The sequence below is a fragment of the Mytilus trossulus genome, chromosome 4 (assembly GCF_036588685.1).
Source record: "Mytilus trossulus isolate FHL-02 chromosome 4, PNRI_Mtr1.1.1.hap1, whole genome shotgun sequence".
In the NCBI taxonomy this organism is placed as follows: domain Eukaryota; kingdom Metazoa; phylum Mollusca; class Bivalvia; order Mytilida; family Mytilidae; genus Mytilus; species Mytilus trossulus.
The window spans coordinates 44663790-44682267 of record NC_086376.1 but is presented as its reverse complement, the minus strand read 5'-3'; the positions used below and the strand labels follow the sequence as shown (position 1 = coordinate 44682267).

The following is an 18478-nucleotide window of genomic DNA, read 5'->3' as shown; positions in this document are numbered from 1 at the left end:
CATATTGATGACACTATACATCAAATGATTTAAAAAAACATATCCCGAAACCGTGACAAAGGAAAATGGTTAAAAAGATTTTTTCTGTCATGATTAACACTTAAAACAATTCAAACCTAACGTACATGTATACATGCATAACTAAAAGTCTTAGAAAAATGATAGATAAAAACACGACCCACATATATTTCACCTATGACTGAATTCAGCTTATTTTTTCCTCATTATTGTTACCTTTGTTTGGAATTCTATTGACCCTAAACTCAATTAACAAAGTAGATTAGAATTGACAGGAAAAGATGCTTATCAACAATAGTGTAAATTCCATCAGAATTTTAATTGCTTATTATTTGCAAAAAATAGTTGCTGTGAAAAATATTGCAAATCCAGAGTAAGACAAAATGCAAGTACACATACACATTCCGAAAGATATTAATTGTTAATCAATTTTGTTTAGAATAGTTTAAGTTTGGAAAATATAGAGCTATATTCATGCCACAAAACATATCTGTTTTACCTTAAACATTATTCTTATTGATATGTTGATGCAACACACATGTGCTCTATATCATTTGTTAAAACAAATATTTGTAGCGATGGGCAACATTGAAATGACTTTTGCATGTCCAAATAAGCTCAATAACTCACCCTCAAATCTATTCTGATTCAAAAATGTCCTTTGGATACTTTGGATTCATTTATTTTCGTGGGTAACAAGTTTCATGGATTAATGGAAACTTGTATATTGAGTTTCGAGGTTTTTGGAAATGTCTGCATGCATTCCTTAAGATAATCTGTAATTCGTTGAATATCAAAATTCGTGGTTCCACTGTACAAAATCCACGAAAATTAATAATCAACGAATACTAGTAATAATGTTTCCACAGTTATTCAAAATCCTAGTTTTTAATTATATTAAGATATTTTAAATCGAAAATGAAATTAGTTTAAAAAAAGCCGTAGTAAATCTTATAACTCGTTTTGTGTTGGAATTTAGTTTACCCATAGATAGAATAAAACTGTCTACCCGTGATCAAAGGCAAATAGTTAACATCCAGTCGAAAATAAATTAAAACCAAGAGACTAAAAGACAAACAATACGCAATGCAAAACAAAACATAGAAAACATAGAAAACTAAAGACTGAGCAAAACGAACCGAACTTCAGGTAATCTCAGCTAAGATATTCTATTCCTGACGTAGAAAAGCATTAGTATTTAAAAAAAATCTAATATTTGTAAACACTTAATTCATAATTATGACTATTTCAATAATAATTCATTCATGTCAACACATAAGTACTGACTTCTAGGCTGGCAATACCCTCAGAGAATAAAAGCTCCATCAGCAGTGGCATCGACCCAGTGGTTATAAATAATCTCGTCGTAGATTCCAGGATTGAAATCATATATTTGCGCCAGACGAAGTGATAATAATTGAAAACCGATGTTTACTAAGGATGTTTTATCCCAGGCTGAAAACCCTAGCCGTATTGATCGCAACTTTATGTAACTTTGGTCCCCAGCGCTCTTCAACATTTTACTTGCGTTGGCGTTCGAACTTTTTTCATCTGAGCGCATGTCTGGCGTATAAGATTTAAACCTGGTATCTTTTGTTAGCTATTATTCGTGTGTTTCTCTGTTCTGTATGTTCTCCCATTTATTTGTATTGTAGTCTTGTCATGTAAAGTTGTCATTTTAATGTTATATTTAACATTGCCATAAAAGCGGGAGGTTTGGCATGCCACAAAACCATGTTCAACCCACCATGTTTTTTCTTAAAATGTCTTGTACCAAGTTAGGAAAATGGCCATTGTTATATTATAGTTCGTTTATGTGTGTGTTACATTTTAATGTTGTGTTTCTTTTGTGTCGTAGTTCTTCTCTTATATGTGATGCGTTTCCCTCTGTTTTAGTTTTTAACCCGAATGGGGGTTTTTCTCAATCGATTTATGAATTTCGAACTATTGCCTTCATTTAACACTCCTATATTCAAATCTTATAAAAAATTAAAAGAAGTTTGCTGTATCTTTTAACTTCTCTTTCTGCTATATAGATGATGTTCTCTCATTTAATAATTCAAATGTTGTGACAATGTTTAACGTATCCATCCGATCGAACCAGAGATACAACGAATACATTTAAGTCTGTCTCATATATTGAGTTGCATGTAGAATTTGACAACTAAGGTCAGTTGAAAACAAAACTACACGACAAAACTGATGATTTAGGTTTTAACAGTGAACTTTCCATTTTTATGTAAAAGCATTCCAGAAGCACCTGTATGTGGAGTGTATATTTCCTAGCTAATACGATATGCTAGGCGTTGTGTTTCCTATCATGATTTCCTTGATGTTAGACCGTGGTGTACTGTCGTTAATGCATTGGCGGTGCCAGTTGCTGCTGCGGTTTACATGTTGTAATGTACTATTCATTTATGTATTTCGCTGTCCTTAGTGTCTTGCGTTTATTTGTACTGTGTAAGTATCACGCAGTGTTCTAATTCTAATGGTATTTTAACATAGAAAATATGAGCGGGAGGTTTGCCTAGCAATATAACCAGGTTTAGCCACACATATTTTCTTTAAATGTCCTGTACCAAGCCAGTAATATGTCAGTTGTTATCAAATAGTTCATTTCTAAGTATGTTGGCGTTTGTTTGTTTGTTGCAGTTGTTTATTTCTTCTTCTTACAGTTTGTTTACCTCGGTTTAAGTTTGCAACCCAGATTTGTTTTCGCTTGATCGATTTATGATTATTGAACAGCGGTATTCTACTGTTGTCTTTATCAAACTTTTTCGTGGTGATGACTGTTAAACGAGTTGAGTGTCGTGTCCTTACTCAAGAATGTTTTGTTTTAGGAGATAACCCTGTAAATGATAGTGTGACCATGGACACGTACATCCTATCAATAGAAATTTTATCCTGAATCATAGGAAAAACACCCAACATCTCCTGGTTCTAAATGACAATATACCTGGACAAAGGAATATATCTTAATCTTGTTCTATTCATATCATAGATAGTGTTGATAATAGACAACGTAAGATAGATCTCATGGCACACGTTCTAATCTAAATCAACGATTTAAACATCGTATAAATTGCATTCAAATGATAAATTCAACAACATTGACCGTTATCTTAATGATATTCTTTTCGTTAAATAATCAAGAATTTTAAAAAACACTGCCGCAATTAACCCAAAGGAACTTACTTTAAATAAATCAAATGTAAATAAAGGCAACAGGGGTATACCGCTGTTCGAAATTCATAAATCGATAGAGAAAAAAAATCCTGGTAACAAACTAAAACTGAGGAAAACGCATCAAATTTAAGAGAACTACGACACAACAGAGTAATAAGAGTAAACGCTTATAGCTACATGTCCTTTACTAGATTTAGATATATCAGTTTTACAAGAGAAACTACACTCTAAATCTTTTTTTTCGTTCCATATTGTTTATTTTCCTTTTTTTGGATAGAGATGTTCCTTTGGCACCATCTTATCGGTGTTTACTTTTCGCAACTCGTTCGCTATGCCCATGTCTGCCGTGACGTTTTAGATTTTAACGAACTTGTAAATTATTAAGTCAGGGATTTCGTTACCACAAATTACTTAAAACGTTTTAAATAACTCGTCCATGAAGATAAGTAAATCAACAGCAAACTAAATAATATTGTTAAATATATGTTCCAGACTGTATGAGTATTTGGAACGTACGCGTACGGTCTGGACCGTATACGTACTTTTTCAAAATAATCATACGGTCGGACCGTCTGACTTATATTTAGAAGTTGGTCAAGTTTATTAGATACAAATGCATATAACAGATCAACATAACTTAACTCTCAAATTATTAATTTGTGATAAATAAAATTGAGAATGGAATTGGGGAATGTGTCAAAGAGACAACAACCCGACCATAGAAAAAACAACAGCAGAAGGTCACCAACTGGTCTTCAATGTAGTGAGAAATTCCCGAATAAAATGTTTGTTTGAATTTAACCCATATTCTCCAATAACATGTATAATCAGCTCGTACTGGACCATACGCGTATACTCATACGGTCTGACCGTACGAGTATACGTATACGGTCCGGACCGTACGCGTACGGTCCAAATACTCATATGGTCTTGAACATATACATATACATGCACTTTTATAAATCTGCAATCTGTCGATTCCGGTATCTTGGCAATTCTCAAGGTCATGTATTTGTTCGACTGTTTATTGCGTCTTTTAAACTAAATCCATTGGATGTTGGATGTGAATTGATCGATAGTTTAGACTATGATGCATGATTTGCTTTTATTTGTTTTTGGATTAGAACTTACTGTCAGTAACTGCAAGTACTCTTAGATCTGTACTAATTGTCATAGTACTTTAGGTCTTTAGGTCTTCATATATGTATTTGTATTTGTATTTATCGTTGTTCGTTCTCATGTTGAACTGCTACACTACTGGTCCAGTTTAGGGTGAGGATTGTGATATCGCTAACATGTTTACCTCCGCCAACATTCTGTATGTATGCGCCTGTCCCAAGGCAGGAGCTTGTAATTCACTGGTTGTCGTTTGTTGCTGTTTTACATATTTTTAGTCGTTATTTTTTTTGTATATTACTTAGTACTTGAGTGTCGAAATTTAGTGTTGACCTTGTTTGTGGTATTTGCTGAGTGATATTGAAAATGATGATAGAAGCATTTATAAGTTTGAGCTTAATACATGTGTTATTTCAAGTTCCTATTCATTCTTAAGGTTTTTCGTATTAACTAAAGGTAAATTTTTGATAAGCAGCATTCTTTTACCCTTTTTTTGGAACTCTGGATTCGATCTTGAAATAACTGGATAGACTAATCCACGTTGTACTTGTTTGGCTTTATAAATATTTTTATATGAGCGTCACTGATGAGTCTTATGTAGACGAAACGCACGTCTGGCGTACTAAATTATAATCCTGGTACCTTTGATAACTATTACTACTTCAAAATAATCAAAAACTATGGTTCTACCTTGGTTCCATTTTCCTAGAAGTATTTGACCGTAGATAGATTAATGTATTCTTATTCGTCATGAAGAAGGTAAACTTAGACTAACGCATCTGACGAACTTAAAAATTACCTTTTTATTGGTTATATTATGAGCAAATATATGTATCATATACATGTATGTCCATGGACAGTTTGGAGACATGAAGGATAAGTTTCGAAATTTCACAACTTCAACTGTCGCAAATACTTAAAGGAATGTGCTCAATAAAGGCAACAGTAGTATACCGCTGTTCGAAATTCATAAATCGATAGAGAAAAAACAAATCCTGGTTAAAAACTAAAACTGAGGGAAACGTATCAAATATAAGAGAACTACGACACCACAGAAACACAACACCAAAATGTAACACAAACAGAAACGAACTATAATGTAACAATGGCCACTTTCCTGACTTGGTACAAGGCATTTTATGAACAAATGGTGGGTTGAACCTAGTTTTGTGGCATGCCAAACCTCCCGCTTTAAGGGCAATGTTAATTATAACATTAAAATGACAACATTACACGACAGGGCTACCATTAATAAATGGGAGAAAATATAGGACAGGGAAACAAATGAGAACACAACCTTGAAATATTACTAACATGCCTTTCCTACGCTTATCTTCTCACTGATTCTATTTGCTTTGCGTTTATCTTTACGTGTAGTAACTATGTAATGAGGTCACTTGATAACTGTTTCTGACTGTCAACATATCACCTAGTATATTTGTTTTTGGTTCTTAGCAGTTGAACAAATGATTAAAAAAAGGTATAGGTGACACCCTTTAACCCTTTTATACTCTCCTAAATAATCACATTCAGTAGTTTTAAGTCATGATTAAACTAAATGGTAAGTATTAAAAACTAATTATTTGACCAATGTTGATGATCATTTTTAAGATATAAGGCAACCACTGATACAAACTATATACAGTTTATTGAAAAATTCTGGAGTATTGACGTTCTTACATCATCTGAAGTAAAAAAAAAAAAGCAGATCTAATTAAATGTACAAACAAATACGTATTCTAACAATTTTTAAAAACGCAATTTTTTCATATTTCAAGATGGCTCTCGAATATTCATCATTCAATTATGAGGGTATTGAATATATGAAGCCATTACAAAAGCTGTTTGTTACAGCGAAATGACGCCTGAACTGTCACACATAAGGAACGTGAACGTTTCTTTTACAAAATTGTTATCTCGTTTCAAATGTTCGACATTTGTTATGTCGCGGTCGTATTTAGCTTGCTATGCTGTATCGGTTTTGGTGATGGTTAACGACCTTAATATGACTTTTAGGTACTGACTTATTTCTTTTTGTCTCTAATGTAGCAAACAAACTACATCTTATTAAAAACTATCTTTTAAACAATCTCATCATCAAAAACGATGTTTGATATTGAAATTTCAGCAAATCATATAAATATTAGTGATTTCATCTTTACTAAATTTTTATAAAAATCTATATAAGCTTAATTTAGTTAAATATTTTACCAACTAGTTATTTTTTATGGATATTAATGACAGTTTTCGCTCGAAAAATATCTACTTACACAGGAAGCTGGCATTTTCATTATATTTGCATCTGGTTTAACAGCCACAACTCCAAAATACTCTACGGTCAATTTAAGGCCATCTGAAATAAATGAAATAATACTATTATGATGTTGTGTCATACCCATAAGGTTAAAGTCAAGTTTTTCATATTGTGTTAGTTCTGTTATTTGTTTTGACAACAAGATTATTTTGCAATTTCGTATTCGTAGTTTCAACGATATGACATCCATTTTGTATATGCTTGAACTAGCTGAAAGCAAAACCATGATGCACATTGAATATTTTATTTATAAGTGGGAGGTCACGCTTGTGATAAAACCAGGTTTAATACACCATTTTCTACATTACAAAATGCCTGTTCCAAGTCAGGATTATGACATTTGTTTTCCATTCGTTTGGCGTATTTGAGCATTCGCTTTTGCAATTTGATAAGGGACTTTTTTTTAAAAATTTCTTCGGAATTCGGTATTTTTGTTATTTTACTTTTTTGTCACAGTATAACAAATTTCAGATTTAGACAGATTTAGACTTACCTCCAGTCGGCAGTGTTCCAGTAGTTTCGTACATAAGTGGTACACATCCATCGTCTATTACAGAAATGTATGTCAAGAACCCATTACCAATCAGCCGGAACATAGTAGTGGGTACCTTATTTGCACCAGCACCAATGTAGGATTTAGAAATTGTTGCATTATCTATAATTGTAATGATAACATTGCAAATTTGGGTTTGTATTTTTTTTTATGTCAGACATTGACAGATACACTACTATCGAGATCAAATTTTAAAAATCGTTCAATTTTATCAAAGTTTCAAAACTTATATATACAGACACCAAATTTGTATCAAAATGAGATATATATATATGGCATTGCTTCTTGCAAAACACATTATAAAAATATACATAATAATAAAGATAATGATTTTGAAGATGTGTTTATTGATGTATAAACTTGGACGGTTCACTCACATACTGAACGAATCCAAAACTTGATGTTGAATGTCTGAGTGTAAGACCAAGTTTACACGCCGATACATTCAATTAAGATAATTAAAGAGGGACGAAAGATACCAAAGGTACAGTCATATACTTATAAGAAACAAAAAACACTGAAATCATTTTCTGATAACAGTCTGGAGCGTGACCAGCACAAACAAAAATGTTTCGGCTTGGTGAGAATTTACGCCCTTTAATTACTTGTGTGTCATTTTCGCACCCCTTTTTGCAATATTTTGTAATAAATAAATGCAGATTGTTGCCATGGTTACACCAAAAAGAGATCATATTTCACCTTTTAACCATTGAAATGAAATCTTTGAAAGATTCTCTGTCCAGAAATATACACACTGTTATTCGGTCTACTGATCACCAAAGCGTATTTCTAAAATTTAAGCCAGGGGTATCAGAAAGGGGCAATGGGTATTGGAAAAATAATAATTCAGTTTTGCAAGATAAAGATTACCAAGAACTGATTAATACTTTGATAGATAAATATAATTTCGAAAAGGAAACATTAGATTGTAGATTATTATGGGATGAGTTTTAAATCGCGATAAGGGAAGTAACCACAAATTATTGTAAAAATAAAGCATGTTAACGAAGGGACGGAGATATACTCTTGAAAAAGAATTAGAAGAAGAAAATAAAATTAAGAGACGAGACAAATATAGATGACGATGAAATAGAAAAAGACATTAATGGTATTGGAGAAGAGCTAAATAAGATATATGAAGAAAAACCGAAGGGAGCTCAAGTGAGATCCAGAGAAAAATGGGTAGAGTTTGGTGAAAAAAATAATTCTTACTTCCTTGGGTTAGAAAAACAAAGAAAAGTTAAAAAAATCTATAAGTAAGCTAATGGGAGATAATGGGGAAATAATTTCGGATCAAGAGAAACTTTTAAACAAAATAAAAGATTATTATGAAAACTTGTATAACAAAAAAAGTTTAAATAAAGATTTAACAGAAGAATATATCAGCAATACAAAATTAGAAAATACCGTTGATGAAAATGACAAACTAATATCCGATGAGAAAAGTACAGTGGAGGAATGCACATATGGTATCTTTAAAATGATATTAAATAAATCTCCAGGTCTTGATGGACTTACGGTAGAATTTTATAGATTTGTTTTGGAATAAACTTAAATCACTACTGGTAAATGTCTTAAATACAGGATACGATAGAAACAGTCTTTCATATTCACAACGTTCTAGTATATTAACTTTGATATTTAAAAAGGGGGATCCATTACTTTTAGAAAACTATCGTCCAATATCACTTCTTCATATAGATTTTAAAATTTTGTCATATGTTCTTGCGCAACGCTTAAAAAAAGGTTCTTCCAAAAATTATAAATGATGATCAAACCGGTTATGTTAAAAATGGATTCATTGAGTTTAATCTGAGACAAATCCAAGATGTAATAGACTACTCGGAAACATACAAAATAGAGGAAGCAATTGTTTTTGTGGATTTTACAAAAGCATTTGATTCTTTAGAATGGGATTTTATGCTTGGAACTTTGAAACATTTTGGGTTTAATGAATCATTCATTAAGTGGGTTAAAACTATGTAAACAGATGTTCAAACATGTGTTATGAACAATGGATGGGTATCAGAAAATTTCAAAAATTCACGGGGAATCCGACAAGGCTGTCCTTTATCAGCGTTATTGTTTGTTTTGGCTGTTGAAATTATGGCTCTTAAGTTGAGGAATAGCAACGAAGTAAAAGGAATCATTATCAAGTTAGATGGGAAAGTCACAGCATTAAAATTTTACAACTAGCAGATGACACAACATTATTTTGTAAAGATAAAAACGATGTAATATCTGCAATGAATATAATCGAATTTTTTGGCTCATTTTCGAGACTATTGGTAAATAGAAATAAAACAGAAGGATTATGGATAGGGAAATTGAAATCATGTAAAGATAAAATTGCGGGGATTAATTGGGGAGATAAACCCATTAAAGCATTAGGGGTGGTTTTTTGACATGATAAAGATGAATGCAAAAAAATAAATTGGAATTGTAAAAAAGATAAAATGATGAAATTGTTCAAGACATGGGAAAAAAGGAATCTATCAATTTTAGGGAAAATACTAATTATTAAAGCATTAATTTTGCCGTTATTTACAATTTTGGGAAGTGTCTGCTTAACTCCTGAAAATTATCTTAAAGAAATAGAAACAAGAAGCTTTAAATATATTTGGGATAGGAAGCCAGACAAAGTAAAAAGAAACCTGATAACACTTCCTTATGTAAAAGGAAGCCTACAAATGGTTGATTTTAAAAGTTATTTTATATCGCTTAAAGCATCATGGGTATATAGACTAGTTAATGGTAAATTTGCCAACTGGAAGCTTATACCTTTTAAATATTTAAAAGTGTCTAATAATACTTTAATCATATTTAATATGAATTTAAATGATATAAAACATTTAGAATATTTTAAATATGTTCCAGAATTTTAAAGAGAAGTAATGAAGTCCTGGATTTTGTCTGGGGGTGGGCAAACAAAACAAGCAGTGACATATGCTGATAAAAGAAAACAAACAATTTGGGGGAATAAATTTATTGCATTTCATAAGAAACCAATTATCTTCGAAAACTGGATTAAAAGTGATATAATATACTTGAATGACATTCTAGATGACATTATGTCACTATCAGAAAATTATATTTTGAAAAAATTAAAGTATAAAGTAAACTGGATTGCTGAATTTCATAAATTGAAACAATCCATTCCACAAAATTGGATTGACATGATTAAACAAGAAAATTCTGTCCAAAGTAAAGTAAATATCCAGAGAAATAAGATCACATGGAAAGATCGTTATTTTGAGACTACATTTTTTTCAAATAAAATGTTATATGACTCTCTAGTGAATAGTGAAAACGAAACGTCAGTACGGATAAACAGATGGCTAAAATTTTACCATTGCAAGAAACTTCAAATATGAATTCAATATATAACTTTATTTTTAAATACTTAACTGAAAATAAATTAAAAATATACAGATGGAAACTACTACAGTTTATTGTACCAACCAAAAAGCATTTATTACTATGGAAAATAACTAATAACAGTTTGTGTAATTTTTGTAACATAGAAAAAGACTATGCTCATTATTATTTCAATTGCTCTTATTTAACAAGATTTTGGCAACAAATAAACGATCTCTTGAAAAAGAGTAATTTAGATTTTTCAATAAAATTACACCACATGATATTTGGATACAAAATTACAGACAGCAAGTATTACCCAATAAATTTTTTAGTTACATTTTTAGTTTTAATATATATAAGTCATACTATGTATCTGAGCAGAAAACAAAAAACATAGACGTATTCAGAATATTTATTAATGAATACACCAACAGAGTAGATACCAATATTAATGGACATAAGACAATAAGTCCAATGTTACTTTCAATTAAAAGAAACATGATCAATGAGTATTTTTTTATATTGTTAGTATAGAGTTTTGTAAACAAAATGTATGTCAATTAATTTAATCAGCTGATTATACCCTGGGTAGTCAGTGGATTGTAACAGGGTAATTCAAGAGAAGCTTGGAATCTTGATGGTTTATGTAACAAGCAATATTTGATGTAGTTCAAAAAACAAAAAAAAATATATATACACATACAAATAGTAAGCCTTATTTACTAGATAGGAAGGAAAAGAGGGTGGTTAAAAATAATTAGTGTCAATTTTTTTCCCTAATTGTGTATTTCTAACCATAAAAAAACCCCAATAAACAAACAAACAAACAAAACAGTCAGACATTGTCTTAAGTACACTTATTTATTCAGAAACATAGAAAATATATTTGATCAAGGTGATATCACTATTTAATAATCTATATATGTAAATATAAGTTAGCTAGATCAAATCTTTCAAAAGAAGACAGAAATGCCGCCAAAATTATATTTACAAACGTGAAGGCTGACCCATATCCTTTCGGAAATTATCTATCAAATACTTCTACGTACCTGGAATACAAGTTTCTCCTACCCCAGTAAAAACTATACTAGAATTCTCACATCTTCCATCTCTAGTCATAACATATTGGATACCCTAGTAGATTGAGAGAAAAATAATAATGAAGTTACGAACATGTCTATGTAGAAGTTCGAGGTACTTGAAGCATTTGATGAAAAATATAATTAAAATTTAGTATCTTCATGGCTGACACACCATATTAAAACTATTAAATAAAAATTTGAAATACACAATAGTTTTTTTCTGTCTTTAATTCCGCGCAATGTGTTTGTCTATATAGAAGAATGTATATAAAAACATATTTGGAATAACCTTAACAAAACTGAGTGCACACTGATTAACCAGCGTATAGTCCATGTGGATGATGCATTTGGCGAAAAAAAAAAATCAAATTTGGCATCTTAATGGCTGGTACACGATATTTGAATTATTGAATCAATATTTTTTTCTGTTACAGTAATTCCATAAAGAAATTTTATTCCTAATGATGAAAAATCTGAAAAAAAGTCCAAACGACATCAAATTAACTGTTCCACGATATTTTTAGTTGTAAATATATAACTTCTTATGTGAGGCATTCTATGCAATGCTTTAAAACATACATTTCATGAGATATAACAAATATATCATAGAATAAGTAGTATCATATTTCCTATGATATGTCATACTCAACTGAAACTGAAATTGAATCTAGAATTGTACTATAAATCAAATTATATTGTTTTCAATTGAGTTGTATTGGTTCATTGCAATATTTATCAAAGGTACCAGGCTTATAATTGGATACGCCAGACGCGCTTTTCGTCTACATAATACTCATCAGTGACGCTCAGATCAAAATAGTTAGAAATCCAAACAAGTACAAAGTTGAAGAGCATTGACCCAAAAGTCCAAATACGTCTAAGGTTATCTATGCCTGGGATAAGAAAATCCTTAGTATTTCGAACAATTTATACTTTTGCAAACAGTTTGTTATAAAAATGACCATATAATTGATATTCATGTGAACACTGAAGTGCTGACTACTGTGGTGGTGATACCTTCGGGGAAGAAACGTCTTCCAGCAGTACCATCGACCAAGTGGTGAAATGAATTGATCCTTTTTTATTTTGTTATCTTTAAATAAATTGATACTATGCTAATCATGTTTTCCATAATTTTAGTATTGTAACACAGCAGTTTCCTATTTTATTACTATAGTTCTATCTTGTTATCTGCTGATAAGTAAACACGTCTTTCAAGAGCAGTAAATTCTATAAGGTATCATTTTCAGATGTTGGCAATGCTGACTATTTGTAGATTTCGATCTGTTGGATATTTTTGTTGTTTACATTACAGTTTGTCCTTATTTACTAAAAGGAAAAGAGTCTATTTACAAATGTACCGTTTTTTATCATGATAATCTCATCTGAAACAACTGAGTCAAATATAACCAAACTTCGCCACAATCATCAATGGTGTATTAAGATTCACAAATGTGTCTGATGATCCTGCTTGCCGATAAACAGTTTCAACATGGTTAAAATTGAACATATGGGTGAAATGCAACTGATATCTTTTAACCCGGAAACTGCTATTAATAGAGATACTCAGAATCTCTGACATGAGAAAGTGATCAAATGATTAGAGTTATTTAATGTCAAACTGATTAGAGTTATGTCCATGATCAAAAATTAACTGTCAGACGACTTCTGATATGTTTTTTTTTGCCAAAAAAAACCCCTCGAATTTTACAGTTTTATCTTTATTTTTACCAATTTTCTCAAACATTGTAACAGATACACAAAATCTTAAAAGACAGAAATAATTAAAAAAATCACAAGATCCACAATCCTATTACCAATGTTATTTCAACTGACGGGCGGAGCATACGTTTTAATTTGCATAAGGACAGTCTATTTGAAGATGTGTGTGATAAGAATGATTGTCGTTATAATTTTTACTGATTTCTAATCACCTATCAGTGTCATCAAAGGCATTTACAAAACAATGACTGGACACTTATCCTAAACACCTAACTATAGATGGACTGGATTATTATGAGCGAACCGGTAAAACTCCCCCCACTCAAGTAAAATAAATCGAGTAATGTCAGATTTTCTATATATATATATATAGATATTTGTAAAATAGTTGACAATACTTTCATTTTATCCATTGAACTATTTTAGCCTTGCAACTTATGTTATTTTGCAGGCGGTATCATCATTCACATATTTGTTAAAACTAGATACCAAGGATGATTGTGAGGTAGCTCGGTTTCAATTTGCCAAGTTATTTCTAAGAAGAAGAGTTCTGTAAAAGTAAACGAACAGACGCTGGACAACGGACACCAAATGATGATAATATATCACGTGGTTCTTTGGGCAAGGTGAGCCAAATATGGCAAATAACTGAGTTAAAACAAATAAAAACAAGCAAAACAAAGTCCATCAACAACTGCCCGAAAGAATAAGTACTAATATACAATAATGAAGTAACTTACCGTAAGATAGTTAAGATATATTGTTTGTCTTGTTAATGTTCCGTCATTAGCAGTCAGGTTCTGGTGAACTGTCATCATACCGTTATCATAGAAGACATCTTGAAGTATCTGTGAAGAAAACATATTTTCAGGAAATAAGACATATTACGTCGCTAAGATAATGCTACAACTATTGTAGTTATCTGTTATTAACTTTTAAATTTGAATCGCTTTACAATTGTAAATATTCATTGGCCTGTATCATGCCAATACTTTTCAATAAATTTTGCTTTTTCAGTTATTTTTTGTATTCAACTTATATCATGCCGAGGCCTTGGAATTCCTTATTGTAGAACATATGTCTCTAAACGGTCTATTGTGTCTTCAATCTTTCTGTTCATATTGATAAAATAATCCACCAGCCATTGTATGTACAATCGCACGAGTCCAACATATATCTATAGTCGATAAAACTAAAACGCTAATTGCATTGTAGTATATGCTGTATTTTGACAGTTTTCCAAAACACGGTATGAATTAAACCAAACATCTTCTTTGTAAAGCTGGTCTTGGGGATGTATACCACTATATATGTAAATGTAACACTTGTGAAATTAAGGATTTAAGGGGGAAGTTCATACCTCCATATTACAAACAATATCCAAATGAAAAAAAAAAGTACTTGGCTGCTTAAATATTGTTATAGTCATGTGCTGTCTAAGCTCTCATTTTTTTTTATTCAAAAGGTAGAAAAGATGCTTGTCTTATTTAAAACTGTAATAAACACAGACTTATTTCTGAAGGTGTATAATTTAAAAATGTATACTGTTTGTATTATAAACTATATGTTGTAATTAATATTGTGTATAATATTCCCCTGTTGCGCTGTCTTCTGCGGCTGAGTTTTCTTTAATAAACTATGAAAAAAACGATGAAAAAAAAACTAGGTACAGGACAATTTAAGCAAAAAATTGAGGGTTAAACCAGATGTTATGCCTAGCAAATGCTCCCGTTTATATATGGCAATGTAAACAAAACCGTTGAAATGACAAAAAGTAAAATCACAACAATAATGAACTCCGAGGAAAATTCAAACGAAAAGTCCCTAATCAAATGGCAAAATCAAATGCTCTTACACATCAAACGAATCGATGACAACTGTCATATTCCTGACTTGATACAGCATTTTCTGATGTAGAAAATTGTGGATATAACTGGGTTCAATAACTAGCTTTACCTCTCACCTGTATGACATCCGCACAAAAATTCCATTATATATTGACAATGATGTGTGAACAAAGCAAACAGACATAAGAGCTAAAAATGTCAAAAATAGAGGTACAGTAGTCAATACTGTGTTATATTCTTAAGCAATATGAAAAACGAACAAATATGAAAACAAAGAAGTACATTAGTGAATAGGAAAGATAAGAATAAAAAAAACCTATAACACAATAATGGGTTGTATAAGTACAGAACCGCGTCATATTTAAAAAAAACCAACACTAAAGGCTATATAGACAAAGAACATAAGCAGAATAGAGCGATAATAATATGTATTAAACATAGTACATTACAAAATGACGGGATGTATAAGTACAGAGCCACGTCATATGTTACATTACAAGACAGGAATGCAATACACATACATAAAAAGAACACTCAGAAGTCAGAACAGAGAAATACATAAATAAATAATATAATAGTAAATATCCATCTATTTACCACAGTATAACATTGAACACGTAAAATTAGTTTACGACATTACACATTACACATACACCATAAGAGAACGACCATTTAACTTCAAGGATGTGGGGGGCATTGTTTTTTCCTCTGATCCCCAATTTGATGAAAAAAATATTCTTGTCTTGTATATGATAAAACATAAATTTCTGATACCAGATTTCCCGAAACCTTATAGTGTTATTACCTTTTTTAAGTTATGTTCTCAATTCGTAAATATTTTTGACAGTAACACCCTCGCTTTACGTTTTGTCGATACACATTTCGGATGTTCATCTCTATATAGATTTTGTTATTATCAAGCCGTTGAAAAGTATATCAGTTTTTAAACCTTTAAAAGTTAAGTTAAATTACTTGAACAATTAATGAATCAATTTTGTGCTGAGAATTGTAATTAGACGATTGTGTAAAGTTTACTCGTTTTGTCTTTTGACTTGTGATTTTAAAAATTCACGACTGAAGATTAAAAAATTATCGAACCAATAAAGTTGTTAAACACACTGGAAGTACTCCTCGGCTAATGAAAAGTTAAATACCTAAAATATCGAACTCTAGGGAAAATCCTACATGGAAAGTCCCTTTTCAAATGACAAAATCAATGCTCAAACACATCAATGGAATTGAAAACAACTGTCATATTTCGACTTAGTACAGGCAATTCCTAAGGTTGAAAATGTTTGATTAAACCTTATTTTATAGCTACCCAAACCTCTAAATTGTATGCCAGTTACAAAACAAATCTTAACTTTGAGAAAAATGTGTGAACAAAACAAACCGACAAAATCGGGGAAAAAATTGATTTAACATTTCTTACCTCTAAATGAACTTTACCAGAGGCATAATTTGCAAAGTTTTTGCCCGTCCATGCTTTTGGTGGACAACATCCTGAGATAAAAACAGGCAACAGGACTAAAACAAGACAACTTATCATCATACTGGCAGATTGGAATTGTTGAATGTAAGTTTTACAGCATTGGTTAATATATGGTCAATCTTATGACGTAAATGTGAATTTCGCAAGATTACATAGATAAAGCAGAAAGGTTTTGATAAGTAATGTCATTATATAGAAATTCAAGCGAAATCTAATACTTTTAAAAGATTTAACCATCTGTTGTCATATAAGAGTTCATTTTAACAACATTTAAGACTAGATTTAGGCACTTCAATTTGGTTCAAAAACATACTAAGGTTTGTTTTAAATAAAATAATGATTTAGATAATGATGATGTTATATATTAATAAGATAAACCATATAACGCGAAGTTTGTGAAATTTTTCTTGATTATTTCATTAATTTGTAATATTTATAATATGTAAAACATCTATAAAGATGTATATATATATATATAGAGAGAGAGATGATGTTCTCTCAATAAATAATTCAAAATTTGGAGCAGAATCTGCTTACCTTTCCTGGGCACCTGAAATCCCCTCCAATTTTCTATGTTGTATCTTGTGGACTTTTATTTGTCTGTTTGTCTTTTTCGTTTTTAGCTATGCCGTTGTCGGTTTATTTGCAATCAATGAATTTGACTGTCCCTTTGATATATGTCACCCCTCCTGCTAACTTTCAGAAGCACCTGCAATTACCCCACGTTTACATGTGGTACTCTTTACTCAATATTTATATTTTCTGTGTATTGTTTTGAAGACTGTTGCTTGTATTTCATTCATTTTTGTTTTTTTTTTATGCCAAAGTTTTTAAAGATGTTAGACACTAATATTCATTTCTTTTAAATTTTCCTATTAAAATGTAATATTTGGCCTATTTTCATAAAAGTGTGTTCACTACCAGAATTTTTCTATATACACATTGTGAAAAAATCTCAGCTGAAAAAGTAAAATTAACTAGTTGTGGTAGTGTCTTAATTGTGGACAATATCCCGATGTAAAACCTAGTAAAAGGACCAAACCAATGCAAATTATCATTGTACTGACAGATTGGTTTTAGACTTAAGCTTTTTAGTGTCTATAACGAATTAGTGTTCTGTAAAAAAGAAAAGTCGCCAAAATACCGAGCTTGAGCCAATCAACCAAATAGGAAAGTAGTGTTATTTTCCTGAATTTGTACAGGCATTTCGTTATGTCTCACTGAAACTAAGAAAATATTGAAGATTGAAATTTAAAGATTGTGTGAAGAAAATAAATGTTAGACACATTGTATCCAAAATGAAGAGTTCTTAAACATATGAATGGAATGGAAACCAACTATCACATTCTTGACTTCGTTCAGACATTTCTACATAAGAAAATATCTGTACCAAGTCAAGAATATGACAGTTGTTGTCCATTGGGGTGATGTTTTTGAGCTTTTGATTTTGCCATTTGATTTGGAAATTTCCGTTTTTAAATTTCCTCGCAATTTTTGTGATTTTACCTAGTGATTTTCTTTAAATAATATACCAAATGTTGTTTAACAGAACCCCCTGGTTTATTATCTTTTTTTTGTTTTGTTGACAGGACACACATACTAATATCTCTAATCACAATGTATGGTTCTTTTACCAGCGATTTCGATAAGATGTGAATCAATCAATAAATATTTTTGTTAAAACAATTTTTATATCGGTGTATTAATTTCTTTGTGCAATAATACGAACATACATGTGACCGTCTGAAATTATTGCCTAACACGTAAGATGCAAGGACGGTTGGTAAA

The 18478-nt window shown here is 31.0% G+C and overlaps 1 protein-coding gene across 1 annotated transcript; it reads right to left on the bottom strand.

Annotated features, from left to right (window-relative positions):
* Window positions 1-5946: 5946 nt before the first annotated feature.
* LOC134713962 (uncharacterized) lies at window positions 5947-16773 on the bottom strand. Its single transcript, XM_063575226.1, has 6 exons — window positions 16631-16773; window positions 14092-14199; window positions 11597-11681; window positions 7128-7289; window positions 6591-6673; window positions 5947-6005 (listed from the first exon to the last, which is right to left on the bottom strand). Exons 1-6 carry the CDS (start codon window positions 16748-16750, stop codon window positions 5997-5999), a joined length of 567 nt encoding a protein of 188 aa, XP_063431296.1. The 5' UTR covers window positions 16751-16773; the 3' UTR covers window positions 5947-5996.
* Window positions 16774-18478: the final 1705 nt, after the last annotated feature.